The 16211-nt window shown below is 44.0% G+C and overlaps 1 protein-coding gene across 1 annotated transcript; it reads left to right on the top strand.

The window, feature by feature from the left end:
* Positions 1-1254: 1254 nt before the first annotated feature.
* On the top strand, positions 1255-15828 carry mapk1 (mitogen-activated protein kinase 1). Its single transcript, XM_037482366.2, has 9 exons — positions 1255-1673; positions 11221-11403; positions 12042-12231; positions 12329-12445; positions 12577-12691; positions 12918-13049; positions 13329-13438; positions 13515-13643; positions 13747-15828. The coding sequence occupies exons 1-8, from the start codon at positions 1525-1527 to the stop codon at positions 13629-13631; spliced, it is 1113 nt and encodes a 370-aa protein (XP_037338263.2). The 5' UTR covers positions 1255-1524; the 3' UTR covers positions 13632-13643; positions 13747-15828.
* The last annotated feature ends 383 nt before the right edge of the window (positions 15829-16211 follow it).

Here is a 16211-nt window from a genome sequence, read left to right on the forward strand (position 1 = left end):
TATATCGTAAAATAGAATAAAAATCACAATAAAACTAGACCCTTAAAATATACCAGTAGTCCAACAGAATAAGTTAAGAAACGGTCAATTCAACTGCCTGGGTTGTTAATCAAATCTCATAGTCTTTTACATAGATTGAAATTACATAGTTGACATTACGCATACAATGAAAAACATCTTATGAACCATTAGCATTCAGACGACGTTTAACCCTCCACATTATTTCTGAAAAAGGGCTATAGACATTTATGATTTTAATTAGAATGTTTTCCGGAAGTGACCATAACAGTATCTGACTTGACAACCGGCTGAGTCCTACTCACTCGGCTGTTTCCTCCGCTCTGGGTAATGTTGTGTGTAGTCTACTCTGCCCCCTAGAGGTCATCAGCACTTCAAAAACATCAACAACATCCTGTGTTTCACAACATGTATTTTCATTCCTTCAACGCATCCAGTCATATAAATGTGATTATGCGTCACGTTTTGGGGCCCTTTCAGCACACCGTTTTGAGGAATGACGTATAGTATATTTGGTCTGTTAATAAAATGTTATATTGGGATAATCACTCATTGTACTTAAACAAAATGTTTGATGGAAACAGAAAAAAATTCATATCACTGGGATAAGAATTCGAGTTAATTTATTGATCGTTTTCTTATATTCTGTTTTAAAAATCTCTCTAAAACATTAGGGTTTTCCCCAAGATTTTGCTTTATTTGTAGCTTTTTTTCTACATTCCTAGTTTTCCTACTTTCATTTTTGTGCGTATTTTTTAAAATGTATTTAATCTACCTATGTGTGTTTTTAGTTTTTGTTCAATTTGACCCTTTTCTATTTTACTTATCTTACATTTGTTGTACTTTTTTACTATTATAATTATTGAAAAAAAGTCTGATGACCAAAGGCTCTGCCTCCCATCCTACATTTTGAGCTTCTGGAAACCACAAGAAACAATTAAGCTCCTTGAGACTTGAGGAATTGGGGCTTAGTAGATGACATCCTGACTTACTGTGACTGAACCCTTTGAGGATGGACCTCCTTGCTGCAGCGGGGTTGGCACCAGCAGACAACTCTTTCTCAAGTGCAGGATTTGAATCCTCCCCCCCCCCCCCCGTACCAGCAGCCACTTTTGCGGTTTACGTCACCGAATCCACCGCCGTGTGAGTCTGCATGTGCAGTGCTGCTGAGTGGAAGCCGTACCTGAAGGCAACACGGGATCACGTGACCACTCCCCCACCCCACCCCCCGCCCCGCTATTTCCTGCAGCATCAAGTGGCTCCTGCCTGAGACGGCACAGCGGCGGCGGTGTGGTCGGTCTGAGTTCACGTAAACGGAGAGAAGACGAGACGCGAAGGCCCCTCTGCTCACACCGACAACTGTTGCCCTCACAGCGACGACGGATACATAAAGAAAGGAAAACGTTTTTGTTTTGTTTTTACTACATTCGTTTTTCAAATCTTAGTTGTTTTTAAACAAATTGATTTCATTTGATAGCCGCGCATTTTTTTTAAAGTTGAGAGTTCATGATGGCGACAGCAACGGTGTCTCTCCCCGCGGGCTGCGGCCCGAGCCCCGGGTCCGGGACGGAGCTCGTCCGCGGGCAGGCCTTCGACGTCGGGCCTCGGTACAGCAACCTCTCCTACATCGGGGAGGGAGCCTACGGGATGGTGTGGTGAGTGAACCCACCTGGGTTTATTTATTTCATTTCAACATCGCGTAGTGATTGTACCGCCGTCACTTTTAGTTCGACTTGAAGTGCGCTAACTTGTCCCACCTCCCCTTTTTAAACAACTTAAGTCAACTTCACTGGCTAACTGACATGTTTAAGCTAACGATAGCTAACGTTAAGTGACGTTTAAGCTAACGTTAGCTCACCGATATGTATGAGCTAACGTTAGCTAACTGACGTGTTTAAGCGAGCAAATAACTGCTAAACTGTTAAGAGGAAACTACATTAAATCTTTGACTTCGTGGGCTGTAAAAAAAACGACGAGTTAAAGTCAATATAAAATGTCAAGGTGACGTTACAATTTTTTAATCTATTTCTTAAATGCAATTTTTCAGGTTTGTTTTTTTTCTTCTCTTCGCTCTCAATCGTAGCATGCGGCTTATATAAAATAAGTTGTGTTTTTTCTTAAAAATATTAATAAAACGGACACGTATCATGGTCCGTGTAATCATCCCCGTTGCATTAATAATAATAATAATAACTACAACACGTATTATTTATAACGCACTCTTGATCTCGTTGTGCCAGTGTCATACTAATAGTGGTTTTGGTTGACTTTTGTTATGGTTTCTGTCTCCCAATTAATGACATAACCATAGAACATTGTGTATTTCTTGCCCACTGTAGCTGTTTTTTTTGTACATTCTGTAGTATTTATAGTTGACACCTCATCAGAACGTTGCTTGTTTTATGTGACATTTACCACCTTCTCCTGCATGATTGTAATCGTCACTGTATTTTTTTTTTTTTATCCTGTGCAACCTGTTTATTGCATTTTAACAGCATCTCTGCTCGTCTAAAAGCTAAATCCTACTCTCCTCACACTGATGAATTGCATAACACGTTGGCCTCGTGTCAAACAGCAGCAGCAGCAGCAGCAGCAGTAGTAGTTCTTTTGGTCTGTGGTGAGGAGAGCCTGGTTCTCTGCGGGTCCAGTTGACACGCAGCCTGCCTGCAGCACGGAGACACAGCAGGTAGTTCAGCATCTTTCTGTCTGAAGAAACCCACCAAAGGCTCAAACTGTTGTTGCTGATGAGAAACAAATCATCGGTTGGCTCGAGACGAGCGGACCAGAGGGACCACTAAAGCCCTGGTGTTGGGACCATGTTGAGTCACGGAGAGTTTGATGTTTTGATAGCATTAAAAGAGACAATGGCACTTCAAAATTACTGTTAAACTGCAGCGTGACTAAGAAATTCCTCTAATAAGTATATGCTGCTTCATGTACCTTAGTTTTTTTTACTGGCGGCTAGTGAAAATGAATAATTTGAAGCAATCCCTTTGCTCTTGTTACTTGTGATGGGCATTATTATTTGCAAGTATTAATCCATAATGACAGCTGACGTTCTTTGTGCTCAACTAATCCAGTTTTATTCATTACTACGTAGGTTTGAGATTTGAGTGAATAATTATTGGCAACTCAAACCATAACTGAACATAACCAGTGTAGCTGAACCGATGTGCTTGTTTGGCGTTGTGTTGATATCAGTGTTGGAAGCTTGGTCACGTTTGCTGGAGTCCAAATTATCTTGCAATCAAAAAAAACACACTGACCTGTTGAGCTTTACTTTAGGGGACTTATCGGGATATGTTTGTACTAAACATGAACAAACATGGTTGAGATATTCTCGGCCTCCGCTCGCACAAAACGAGCTGAGCTGTTTTTGTGTTGAGTAAAGCTCGGCCCAGTCGTCCCCCGAGCAAACAACCGATGGCGATGGGTTACGAGCTGGAACGTGTGTGATTTCCGACTCCACCTCTAAGATGATTTATCGGTCCCATTGTGAGGTTTGTTTCTATCAGCGTAGAACTTTCTTTCTCCTAGTTATTGTCGTCCCAGTATGTGAAATGCTTTAGACAAAGACTTGTACTTGGTATATTGCTCTGACCTTTTGACTGTTTGCTTGAGGATCAAACATCTTTTTGTGGTTTTCGTCTGCTTGACTGAAGGATGGTTGGGGGATGCTGATGGATGATTTGATAGACGTCATTGGAGTTCACCGCTCAGTTTGAAATGTATTTGTTTAGGTTCATGTAGGCAGGTTTGGACTGCCCACATCAACCAAAAACCTGAGCTAATGTTTTTTTAATTTTATTTATACATAGGAAAACAGCGTATATTATGACTGAGAATTGCAACCAAATACAGGAAGTGACCCACAAATAGACGTATGACTTCAAAAGGAACTTGTATTCGGAATACATTGTTATTCAATTTGAGCGGTAGGTGCTGACAGGCCCCTCAGACTTAACTAAGGCTGCAAAGTCTGCATCTCTACTGGTTTTGACTCCCCGTTCTGCCACAATATCAAAGATGGTAAAATGACTAGTTAAAAGAACGTTGTGTCCATACAATGCAATGTTTGTTTCATGGAGAAGCCTTCCTCATACCTTAGACTCCTGTGAGGACATTTGCAATAACGTCCGCTCTTAAGATTGTGCAATTTGAGGCAGCATTGTGATTGATTATAATCTCTCTGAATAGGGAGTTGTATGTGTAAATGTTTTTTAAGAGCAGTGTCCCTGATCTTTATGGCCAAACGGCTGGTATCAGGTCTACCACACGCCAGTGTTCTTCCCTCGTGTTAATAACCCGGCTATTTACTGTGGTGTATTTTTGGCCTCCTTGCATTTCGTTCAGTCCTGGAGTTTTCAGTCAGTTGGTCGTGTTGCTTTAATGTGCAGCATCCAAAGAGTGTTGCAGCGTGTACTTTCACATGTATTTTTAAATCGTGAAGCTGCTCTTTTGTTCTGTGGTGCAGTGGACTTGTAAAAGGCTTCCCGTGAACACATTCAAGTATTATGAGTCAGAAGCACTGGATGTTATTGTATAAGACTTCCATTCAGTATGGATCCTAAATGACTTGCATTTTTGATGCCTATAAAATGTGTAGTTTAGAGATTTATATCAGATTTAAAATGCTGGAAAAATGCTTTTGCAGTTAGTGTGTGTGTGTGTGTGTCACACACACAAATATTGGCAACTTGTCTTGTAGCACAATTAAAGCTAAAGTAAGCAGCCATAAATCTGTTGAAACTACTTTTCTAAAACATAGTCTCTTCCTTCTAAATATTTACACCAAGCTACATTGAAAGTAGCCAAGATAAATCAATTATTTCTTCATGTTTCCTAGCCGTAGATACCGTATGGAATGGAGCCAGTTATAACTGATGTGTTGCACTGATTCTTTTTTAAATAACTGCACAAATCTCTCCATAACAATGCTGGCTAGAAGATCCTAATCTGTCTTTGCGTCTCTAGTGAGTACAAGATGTACATCGGAAGGTTTCTCAATCTGAGGCTGCTCTGTTTCGACTTTCCACCCGCCGAGGGCTGCTCGCATCGACGGAGCGCCAGGCCTCTGCACACACCGGAGGGCTTACGCAATGGCAAGACACAGCCCCCCCCCCCGACCCCCCTCTCCCACCCTCTGCGACGCTGTGCAGAAGCCGAACACGCTCTGCCTTCCTCTCAGCACGCCCACGTGTACTTGTCTGTCAGGGGGGATAAAAGTTTTCTACCTAAGAGGTGCTCGGCGTGTTGGAAGAAACCAAACAATCGGGTGTTACTTCTCCTTGGTAACATTTTTTGTTTGTACAAGATTAGTAGTCAAACAGATTTGGGGTCCTATTTCAACATTTGAGATATGCCAGTCTTAAGAAGATAAGAATTATGGAAAGTATAACCGAGGTGAGCGTGTTTGGTAGTTCAGTTAAATTTAACGTGACGTCAAGTCTTTTGATTTGAAACGTTATTGCCTAAGAAGTTAATTTCTTTAAGTAGGTAAAGCAAGCAAAATTGCTACTATATCATTTTTTATGTTTTAAGGGCTGCAACTAAATTCTGGCGCACGTCTCCATGGCAACCCCTCTGCCTCTGACATCAGCACCACCACTCTGCAGCCAATGGGAGCGGTGGGGAGAGAATGAGAGCCTTGACACTCTTGAGATCCTGTTGTGCAATTCAGGAGACGTAATTTGTGTAATTTGGAGCGATTAGGCCTGCCAAGACGGGCACAAAGACTTCCTGTTCAGCAGGCGCGTAAAACCTCCACGCACGTGCAGCTATCGGGGTTCATCGTGATGAGCAGCATCATCATCATCGCCATCAGCTGATGCTGCAGAACCATGTCTCAGGAAATAAATCACAGTAATTCAAATAAATGAATTACATTTTTTTCAATTGGATTCCACGGTTACTGTATGAAATGTGCCTGAGATGATGTCGGCCCCGCAGCACGCCGCTGTGACCTGACCAACGCGGTCAGGCAGCGTTTGGCGTTTCTCTTGAAGCCGGTTCCTTAAAGCTGCATTCTTGACGGCAACGTTAACTCCGATATAAAGATGGATTCATAATGTTTAATTGCATGATACATGCTATTTTGAAGCTTTTGTATTAATTGTTTATCCTCATCCGGCAACACAAGAGGGTGCTTCAGAATTTCCGTGCTTGCAGAATTCCCCGGTGTGGAGAGCGCCGGGTGGTCGCTAGTGTGACCTTGCAGATAACGAGCTGAAGCCGAGGTACAAAGCTCCTGTTGTTTGGTCCGCGGCTCACAGCTAGAAGTCACTGTGCTGCTGTACTTCAGTGACCAATATTTAATGCAGTAAATATAAGAATAAGAAAGAAAACATTTGAGGATGAAAATCAAATTAATTTGGTCTAATCATGTTTCTAATGCGACCTCGGCCTGTGGCGTAATTTTGATGAATTGAATTGGCTGCAGGTTGAATCATAAACAATACGACACATTTGAGTATTTGGTAAGAGTTGATAAATCTCTCTGGATAAGAATGAAAAGGGGCAATTTTAAACAACAGAATTACTTTGGAGTTACATTTTGCTGTGACTTGTGCGAATACAGTTATTCTTGTCAGTTTTGGTAGCATCGATATCATGACTGTTTCCTCCAGAAAATAGTCAGTGTCAGTGCAGAAAACCACCCAAATACTGACGCAGCTCCTGATGACTTATTGTTCTACATTGTGAAGTTTCTTGTAGCATCTGTTGGCGTTTAGTGCTCAATGTGGCTCCTCAATGTCCTTGAAGCTTCCCTCCTTGCACCACATTGCCTTTCTTGACACCATCTGTGGATCATTGGAATAGTTTGAACCCACTGACAGCGATTCAATGCACTTCTGAAATATCACTCAAAACTCTTCAAGGGCAACATACAGCGTTTGTGTTTAATCACCAAGCCCTTCTTCCTTTAGGGTGATAGTTTAATTTGTCCAGAACACATGTACGCTGTCAGTTTTAAGGTGTATGTTGTTCTTACCTGTTGCCGGCATACTTCCTGCAGTGCGTATTTCATCCTCCGAAAAGAGAGAGGCTCCCCTCGAAGAATCATCCCCACTACCCCTATTTAATACACCACAGTGAGGGTCTATTTAATCACATATCACTGCTCAGTTTACTGTGTTTTCCTCCGGGTGGAAGCCGTTGCAGCGGAGCCACAGTGACGTACGCCGCTGATCACAAACTTTGTGAAGTTCAGGATTTGGGTATTTTGCTTGTTGCAGCACATGAGAACACAACACTTTGTTAACGTCTTAAAGCAGAGGCTCTCCTTTGTATCAGTTTAGAAACATGTTCTCCACTATCTATCCTACTCGTGAGAGGATGCTGCAGCTTATCAAAGCATGCGTGTTGCAGAAGGGTTTCACAAAGAAGCCTGCTATCATGGAAGGCTCATTTTTATCATTCAACCACACAAGCCTGAGCTAAATGTTCTGAGAGAAACCACTACGCCGCCTCTCTGAACTCTGGTTGTCTGTGAGTTTACAGAGCAACAGGAAGTGTGTTTTGATAAGCAGATTTGGACCTAATCTGTAATAGTTCATGAAGCCTTAAATGAGGCAAATGGAATTGATTTTGTGTGATTTTTTTTTTTTTACTTCACTGAAGACCCCCCATTTGAAAAGGATATCGATATGTTTTTCTACACCCGGATGAGAAGGCACATTGTGTGAGCTCTTGTGGGCGATATTCAGTAGAAGCTTTACTACTGAAGCCCCTCAGACAGAAACCATGAGACCGGTTCTAAGGAAAGGATTACACTTTATTAGATCCGATCTCTGCAGAAAAAGCTCTAACGTGTCCGCGCTGTGCAGCAGACGAAGCCCTAATGACGCCTGATCTGTTGTTATTGACGACCCACTGCGCCGCGGTGCACTAGATTGATGGAGGTCCTGTAAATAGACCGATGCAAAGACCCTCTAATCCCGCCGTTTGAAGCTGGTGCCGTCGACCTCGCGCTGCCTTCAAGGCCTTCGCAAATCTGTGGGACTCTGCATCTTGTTTAGTCCAAGAAGGACACACTCATGTGCACCTTCTCTATAAGAGTCACCCTCCAGCATTAAGAGCCCGCCACCCCCCCCCTTCTTTGAAACCCAACCCCTTGAATATTGCCATGGTAACAGGCCCATTGCATAACACCAAAGCTGCAGTGTAAAGTCTTGTATTCCTGTCTCCTTGGAAACACTCTTCCCCCCCCCCCACACACACACACCCCTTATAGTAGCTGTGCTCCTTCCTGTGCACTGAGCATGCTCAGATAACCGTACAGAAGCAGGGGAAATAGGAAAGGAAGCTTCTCTTCACTGTTGCGTTCAAGAACCTGCAGCTGGAAAATGCAAAATAATCTGCCTTTGATAATATTTCCACGTCTCTGAAGGGGGTCAGAAAAACCGTTCCAACCTTTCCTGATAAAACTTTGATCCAGCCTTGAGTTTGGGCTTTAAGTTATGATTATTTCCTCTATCGCTTTAATCTCCCACATGTATTCTTCCATCAATTCGTGGTTTGTGTGTTAACATGTCGGAGAATATTGGGACATGTCCATCACCACTTCCCAAAGCTCATGTTGACTCTGTGGTTGTGCAGAAAGAAGGGAGTATATTTCCTCTGGTTGGTTGAGGTGTGCCAGGTGTGTTCTCCTCTTGGTCAGACATGGCATATAGTAAACACAGTAAATAGAAGTCACGATTCCAAAGTCCTGAGGGCCTTTTTTCTCAACCATTCTCATAAACGAAAGTCCACCCGTCAGCGGCGAGGCTCAGCCGGGCGAGACTCTGTCAGAACACTGACGCCAGCATGTTAACACTACTCACTCAGCCGCGTGTACTTTGTACTTCCTCAGAGTTCCTTCGGTTCCACTCCTGGACAAACCGATAAGCTCGCCTCGGTAAACGTGGTGAAAGCAGCGTGAGCTCAAGCTCAGCTCACTTTTCTCTGCAGCCAACATGGCGACATACAAAAAGCATTTAAAAAATGTTTTCAATTTTCCTGAACAAATTGTCTTTTTGTTATCGATAATTCACTTTTTATATATAGAGATATCTATAGATATATCTGTAAATGTATCAATGGTTGTTGTAAACATAGGGGAAACATTTAATCAATAATATAATCAATCAATAATGCTTGCAACAAACATTAATCATCTATTAATTTGTAGCTCAACTAATAACGTGTTTCTTAAGATTGTCCATTAACATGTTTAAAAGTTCCAGGAGCCGATCTTCACACGTGAGGCTGGAACCAGATAATATTTAACCTTCCTGCTGATGAATAAATCAAATATCTCATTTTAATCCCTTCGTAATACAATTATTTAGCCAAATAAGGTACTTTATCTTTTAGCTTCTTGCAGAAATGCCTTCTCTGTGCAACTGGAAGCTTCTGGAGTGGAAGCGTTAACATGGACACACACACACACACACACACACACACTGTCCCCTCACACAAGTGGAAAGGAAGGTCACTCACATTTCCCTCAGAAGGCTGGCACGCTTGTGTTTGCATTTCACTCCATACCCCCGTTACCATGGCAACTCACTTTCTTATTTTGTCGCGCTACGTGGGTGTTTATTCTGTAATCTGTTTGTAGTTTGCACAAATAAAATCCTGCTTGGCTGTAGGTGTAAATGATGACTTGTTCTTTTCTTCCTAAATGTTCAGCTTCGTTGGGCATTTCGGGGGGTTTTGTGATGGTTTCCAAGTGGCAGCAGCTTGAATCGACTCCTGGAAGCAGTCGTTACTCATTTCTTGGCAGTCGGCGGTGAGCTTGGTCGTGTTGCATCACTTCCTGTCGCCTGAAGTCTGGCCAGATTTTTTGTGGCCTTACCTTTGTTTATTTCCATTTATCGTGATTTAAAACAACAAGGAGATATGTAAAAAAGCTGACTTTCTAGACGCCAGTTTAGGAATTGAAAATAAGTCCGGTTGAGTAAGCGTGGGGGGGGGGGGCTACCATGAACCTAGTGGACATGTCTGTACCTGGTGTGGAGGAGGCGTCTCCTTACAATGAGTCTGTTCAATGTAGACACACTGACACCACCTTTTTTTTTTTTGCTTGCAATCACTCATTTGGAACAACCAGCTTTAGTTCTACAAAGACTTTGTCAGGTGGGTGTTATTGCGCCGAACGCACCTGAACCCATCTGCTAAAGACCTGCTGCAGCAGAACCTCACGGCCGAAAAACAACCAAACATGAACGTGAACAGAGCAAACAAAAAATCCAAAGCTCTTAAAGGACCGGAAGGGTTCATTCAACGTGTCGATGCTTGTTGATGGAACTTGGTAAATGGGCAACTTGATCCTCAGAAGGGCCTGCAGGTAGAGACGGCGCCCTATTTGCACCGCACGATATCGCTCCATGCCAAAGGGCATGCTGGGATGCGGCGTTGTTTTGAGATCTGATCCCAGTCAGGGCTTCATTGAACTAATGACCTTTTTTAGTAGTCATGTTCATCTCTCTGCATCCTCTGCGCTCACCTGCAGTGTGACGGAGCGCCGTGGTGCTGATCCTGAGCGCCACTCCCACATTCCTGTTCCCCACTTCCATCGAGCCAACGCCACAGCGGCCTCGCCGTTTGTGTGCATGTAGTGCAAGTCGCTTTGGGTAAAAGCAGTCCGCGTGTAACGTAACGTTTGCCAGGTCAAGACGCAGCTAATGGAAGCCCCAACGTTTCCTGCCGTCACTACTTCACGTTAGAAGATTACCACTCGGAAACCACAGGAAGGAAGCAACGTTTGTCAACGTCATCGGCGCCTGACGCTGCTGTAGAAACTATAAAGTCGGTCACTGGTTGTTTTCTGTACTTTTCAGTCGGTAGATTTCACAGGCTGATGTTGAAAGAAGAAACCACCACTGCTGGCGATCCACTTATCTGCAGTATTGCTGCTTAGAGACACACAGCGTAAACAATCTTATCGCTCGCCATTCGCTTCATGCCAAGGCGCCGCCCTGATTGAAACCTGCTCTGTGGTGGCATGAACTACCAACAGGGTAAAAAAAAAAAAAAAAAAAAACTAAATTCAAAGAAGAGGCCAAACGGAGCCTTAATACGACGGCTGTGGGGCCTCAGCAAGCGGAGCGCTGGCTCCTGGGTGAAAGGTGGAGACGAGATTAAAAAGTTACGATGTGCTGAAGCGCCTCAACATCCTTTATTTGTTTTTTGTTTATTTTATTTTTCTGAATCCAGCTCTGCCTATGACCGGGACAACAAGGTCCGCGTGGCCATCAAGAAGATCAGCCCCTTCGAGCACCAGACGTACTGCCAACGCACGCTGAGGGAGATCAAAATCCTGCTGCGCTTCAAACATGAGAACATCATCGGCATCAATGACATCATCCGCACGCCGACCATCGACCTGATGAAGGACGTGTATCCTTCCAGTCACCTGCTTCATTGTTTCTCAACGTGCAGCTGTTATTTCTGCTTGAATCTATTCCAAACATTTCTGTTTTTTTAAGTGACCGCTTTGTGTTGCTGAAGAAGTTCATCCTCCACCAAGAATGTTTTTTTTGTGTTGTATTTTTATTGCGTAACGGCCACCTGTCACTGTACATTTGGCCGAGGCGCTCCTCAGCGCAGCCGCCACCGCTTCAGAACGCTTTCCCCTAAATATAAATGGCCGCCGCCTGCAGCCACATCGGCTCCGCTTCCACCCAAAAGCTAAAAGCGTCACTTTTTAAATGTCCGCTCAGCTGGTTCGAGGTTTGGCTTCAGACTCAATGAGGACAATCTTCAGTTCACTTTCTCTGCAGTAAAACCCAAATATCATTTTGATTCCAGCGCTGAGAAGTAAAAAATAAGCAGAATATTTGATTTTTGATCTGTATGGAAAAATTAATCTATTGTATTAATATTAAAAATATGCCTGTTAGTCATAGTTTAGGTTTGATCGCACAGGCCTTTGGAAACTCACAGCTCTTACTGTGAAAGGCATAACCGGATGGCATTAAAACATGTGACCCATGTGACCAACACAAATGAGGGTTCCTCAGCGCGTGGCTGTGCAGATACATCGTCCAGGATCTCATGGAGACGGACCTGTACAAGCTGCTGAAGACCCAACACCTGAGCAACGACCACATCTGCTACTTCCTCTACCAGATCCTACGAGGCCTCAAGTACATCCACTCCGCCAACGTCCTGCACCGCGACCTGAAGCCCTCCAACCTGCTGCTCAACACCACCTGTGATCTCAAGGTACGAGCGCGCCGAGCGGCATTCAAAGTTTACACGGCGCTCTGCGAACGCTACGTCACGTCACATGTAATGTACGTTCCTCCCCCCCCCCCTGCAGATCTGTGATTTTGGTTTGGCCCGCGTGGCCGACCCGGACCACGACCACACCGGCTTCCTGACGGAGTACGTCGCCACGCGTTGGTACAGAGCGCCCGAGATCATGCTGAACTCCAAGGTGAGCGTCCTCACCGGCTGTAACCATGCCGACGGGACGAGTGCAGAAGGAGGCTGAGAATACGATCTGTTTACCCCGAGTTGTGTTTTGCACTGTAGTCATGACGATGGCGTTGTGCCGCTCTCCCTCAGGGCTACACCAAGTCCATCGACATCTGGTCAGTGGGCTGCATCCTGGCTGAGATGTTGTCCAACAGGCCAATCTTTCCCGGGAAGCACTACTTGGATCAGCTCAACCACATTTTGGGTAAAAATTCTCTTCGTTAGCGGGGACTTTGCAAATCTATAAAATTGTGCATCAGATGGCGTCATTGTGACACAGCAACACGTTCATTGATTTTAAATTAAAACACTCTGGTACGTTTAAATGTCTCCTTCATTGAGACTATGCCGGTTTCAATAGTGGTCTTTTTCCGAAAGCTTTTAAGATTAATAACCTGAAATGTGATTTTTCTCCATTCTTTGTCCTTCAGGGATCCTGGGTTCTCCCTCTCAGGAGGATCTCAACTGCATCATTAACATCAAAGCCAGGAACTACCTCCTGTCTCTGCCACTGCGCTGCAAAGTGCCGTGGAACCGCCTCTTCCCCAACGCCGACCCCAAAGGTCCCCGCCGCCGCCAGCGCCTGTTTTCTAATGAGATCATTTAATACAACGGTTACCCAGAAGTCAGTGTTTGGGGGAGGTTACCTGATTACTTTAAACACGCAGCAGCTCAACAAATTAGTCCCAATTTTCCTTCATTTTAATTTCCTATCAAAACGTGTAAAGTCGGTCCGTTTTCTTCCTGTTCTAACACAAGCCGTACGGAGGGTGCAATGCTGCCCTCTAGTGGGCAAACAGGCTCATTGTTTCACATTCCTTTTAAATGTCCTTGTGCTGCAGCGCTGGACCTGCTGGACAAGATGTTGACCTTTAACCCTCACAAGCGGATCGAGGTGGAGGAGGCCTTGGCGCACCCCTACCTGGAGCAGTATTACGACCCCACAGATGAGGTGAGGCGCTCGGCTTGTGCTGCGTGAGCAGCTTTGTGATGTAAGCTGTCACTGACGTCTCTGCCTCCCTCTCCAGCCTGTCGCTGAGGCGCCGTTCAAGTTTGACATGGAGCTGGATGACCTCCCCAAGGAGACGCTGAAGGAGCTCATCTTTGAAGAAACGTCACGTTTCCAGACTGCCTTCAGGTCCTAACGTCTCACGCCGGTAAGTCCCCATCACTGGTGTGTGTGTGTGTGTGTCAGATGGTTTCCTTCACCTTCTATCAGAGGCCACTGACTAATACATGCGACGTCTCTCCTCGCTGCAGATGATTCCGTGGACCGGCTCCTCCTCGCCGTCGCTGTGACGCTCCTTTTTGTCTCCTCCTCACGTTGTCCACATCGCTTGGATTCCTCGGGTCTCGCTCGTCCACTTTGCTCAGGAATGGCGTCAGGAATCAATCAATCATTCTGTAGGCTCTCTTTTCTCTCTTTCGCATCACCGCTCACAGTCTCGGGGTTGATTTTTTTTTGTGTGTTTCAAGCCAAGTTAAACAACAAAGTTTGTTTAGTGCGTCTTAAAGGCGTAGATGTCCAGTGGAGCAGCCGCGATGATGTCGTGGTTACTTTTCTGCACAAACATCAAAGAAAAGGGAAAAAACGGAGCCTAATTATTTTCTAACCGCCTGTCGCACTGTTTCAAAGGAGACCTTTTTTAAATCTTAAAAAAGAAAGGAAAACAATCCCTGAGTTAAATCAACTGATTTATGCAATGAAATCACATAATCAGCCACAGACCTGTGGGCCCCGAAGCCATCGTTCTACTTTGAAGAGGATCTATATTTTATCAACACACTTGAGGCCCAAATGCAAATATATATATACTTATGAATATATACACAGCCCAAAGAGTCTTAAGATATTTTAATGGTAGGAGGAATGATCCACACAAATTTTTGTAAAAACCGAGAAAGTAATTCCCCCCCCCCCGTCGGCTTCAGTAGAAAGTCGGGTTGCGTGTAAATGTGGATCCATCTCTGCCTTATCCCCCCCCCCCCCCCCCCTCGCGCCCCGTTGCATGACTGTTATCGGCCGCTCGATGGAAGGGTTCGTCGCCTTCTCCTTCACACGGTTCCTCCCCCGTTTCCTTCCCCCTTTTTTTATGTCCTTTCCGTCTGCAGGTTTCCTTCAGGGAAACTCGTGCTGCTCCCTGCGATGACTCTTTCTTTTCTCTGCGTGGTTGCAAATAGGAGAATAACCATATATCTGTATCCATAGCGATCACTCAAACCACACAAAGCGCTGAGAAGTGGAAATAATACCCAGACTAAAATAAATCAGGTTTTCCATTTCGTCCTTTTGCTTTGAGTTGCACATTATCAGAACAACAACAATTTTAAATAAGAAGCCGCAGAGGTTAAAGGGCAGATTTACTGTTAGAGGCTGTTGGATTACAAGGTTTTATCTCAAACATAATAAAGACTTTATTCTGTAATAAAGACTCGAACGACTTTATATAAATATATATATATATATGTGTGTGTGTGTGTGTGGATAATTTAGGCGAGTGTCATCGTTTGTTTACATATGGTTTCTTAAATATATTCAGTTCCATAGTGACACTGAGCCTCAGCCTCTGCTGGCACTTAAAGTAGGAGATTAAGTATACATTTAATTATACATCCCAACTGTTTGAGGAGAATGCAGCTGCTTTTTGGGTATTTCAGACGTGGTCTGATTCAGAGTGAAGCTGAAGCTCAACTCGTTATTTGAATTCATGTCAAAAAGGGAACGTTTGAGTCGTACAAACCTTCCTGCTCTCGTTGATCCACCGAAGACGCTCGAATTGAGATCAAAATGTCAGAATCGAACTGAGTGGGCGACGCTCTGCTGATGCTTTAGCAAATGTCAGTTTAAGGGAAAACGTGCTTAATCATCCAAAACTGCAAATCTTCATATTTCGAGAAGCTGTAACCAGGAAATGTTGAGTTTTTAACTCTAATTGACTTGAACAACCAATTAATCAGTCTTTTCCTTGTTGTTTAATCTAATTTAGGGAATCTTTTACAGCGTGTCACAAACAAAATGTACAGTTTTAAAACAAATGATGTCCGGTTCCAGTAACCCACTGATTTAACCGTTTCTTTTCCTTTTTTTAAATTTGTGTGAACTGAAGCAGAAAAAATTCCTTCGGGAAAAACTCTGGTTTTTAATCGGAGTTCCCTCTTTGCTCAAACCCAAAGGAAAACCTGCCTGTTGGTTACAAATGACCAAAACGCCGTTACACAAATGTTTCTTTTTTTTCCCCCCCGAGCAGACGTGAGCGTGGAGTAGAGACCTGTCCCACCTTTTTATTAAATGCACTTGCTTCCCCGTAGTTGGGATGGGGCGTGTAAGCCGAGGTGCCTGCCGGGACTTGCCTGTAGATAGTCTTATTTTGGTTGGGGGGGAGGGGGGGGGGGGGGGGGGGGGGTTAGAATCCAGGGCACAGGAAACCTTACTGAGATTCGTTGTATACAAAAAAAAAAAAAAAAAAAGCTTCTGCTGAGTTCTTTGTGCAACTTGTCTGTTTGTGCCTTTTTCGATAGTCTTGAAATCCAAGATTTGATGTGCAGCTTTTGTTGCGTTTGTAATCGCAGTATATCTCAAGAGCAACACAATCGGGGGGGGGGGTCAGTTTATGTACATTTTAAAGAGGTTTGTTTCCACAGCTGTGACTTGTGACTGTATTGAAAAGATGAAAAAGCAAACATTTATATATTTTTTGTGTTGCCCTTATGTTTCATTTTTTTGG

This window comes from Pungitius pungitius, chromosome 5 (genome assembly GCF_949316345.1).
Source record: "Pungitius pungitius chromosome 5, fPunPun2.1, whole genome shotgun sequence".
NCBI lineage: Eukaryota > Metazoa > Chordata > Actinopteri > Perciformes > Gasterosteidae > Pungitius > Pungitius pungitius.

Bases quoted from the DNA above. Each gene is read 5' to 3' on its own strand.
- mapk1 (XM_037482366.2), top strand. From the start codon at position 1,525: ATGATGGCGACAGCAACGGTGTCTCTCCCCGCGGGCTGCGGCCCGAGC. The intron at 13,050-13,328 runs GTCCCCGCCGCC...CTTGTGCTGCAG, and splicing joins CCCCAACGCCGACCCCAAAG to CGCTGGACCTGCTGGACAAG. The intron at 13,439-13,514 runs GTGAGGCGCTCG...CTCCCTCTCCAG, and splicing joins ATTACGACCCCACAGATGAG to CCTGTCGCTGAGGCGCCGTT.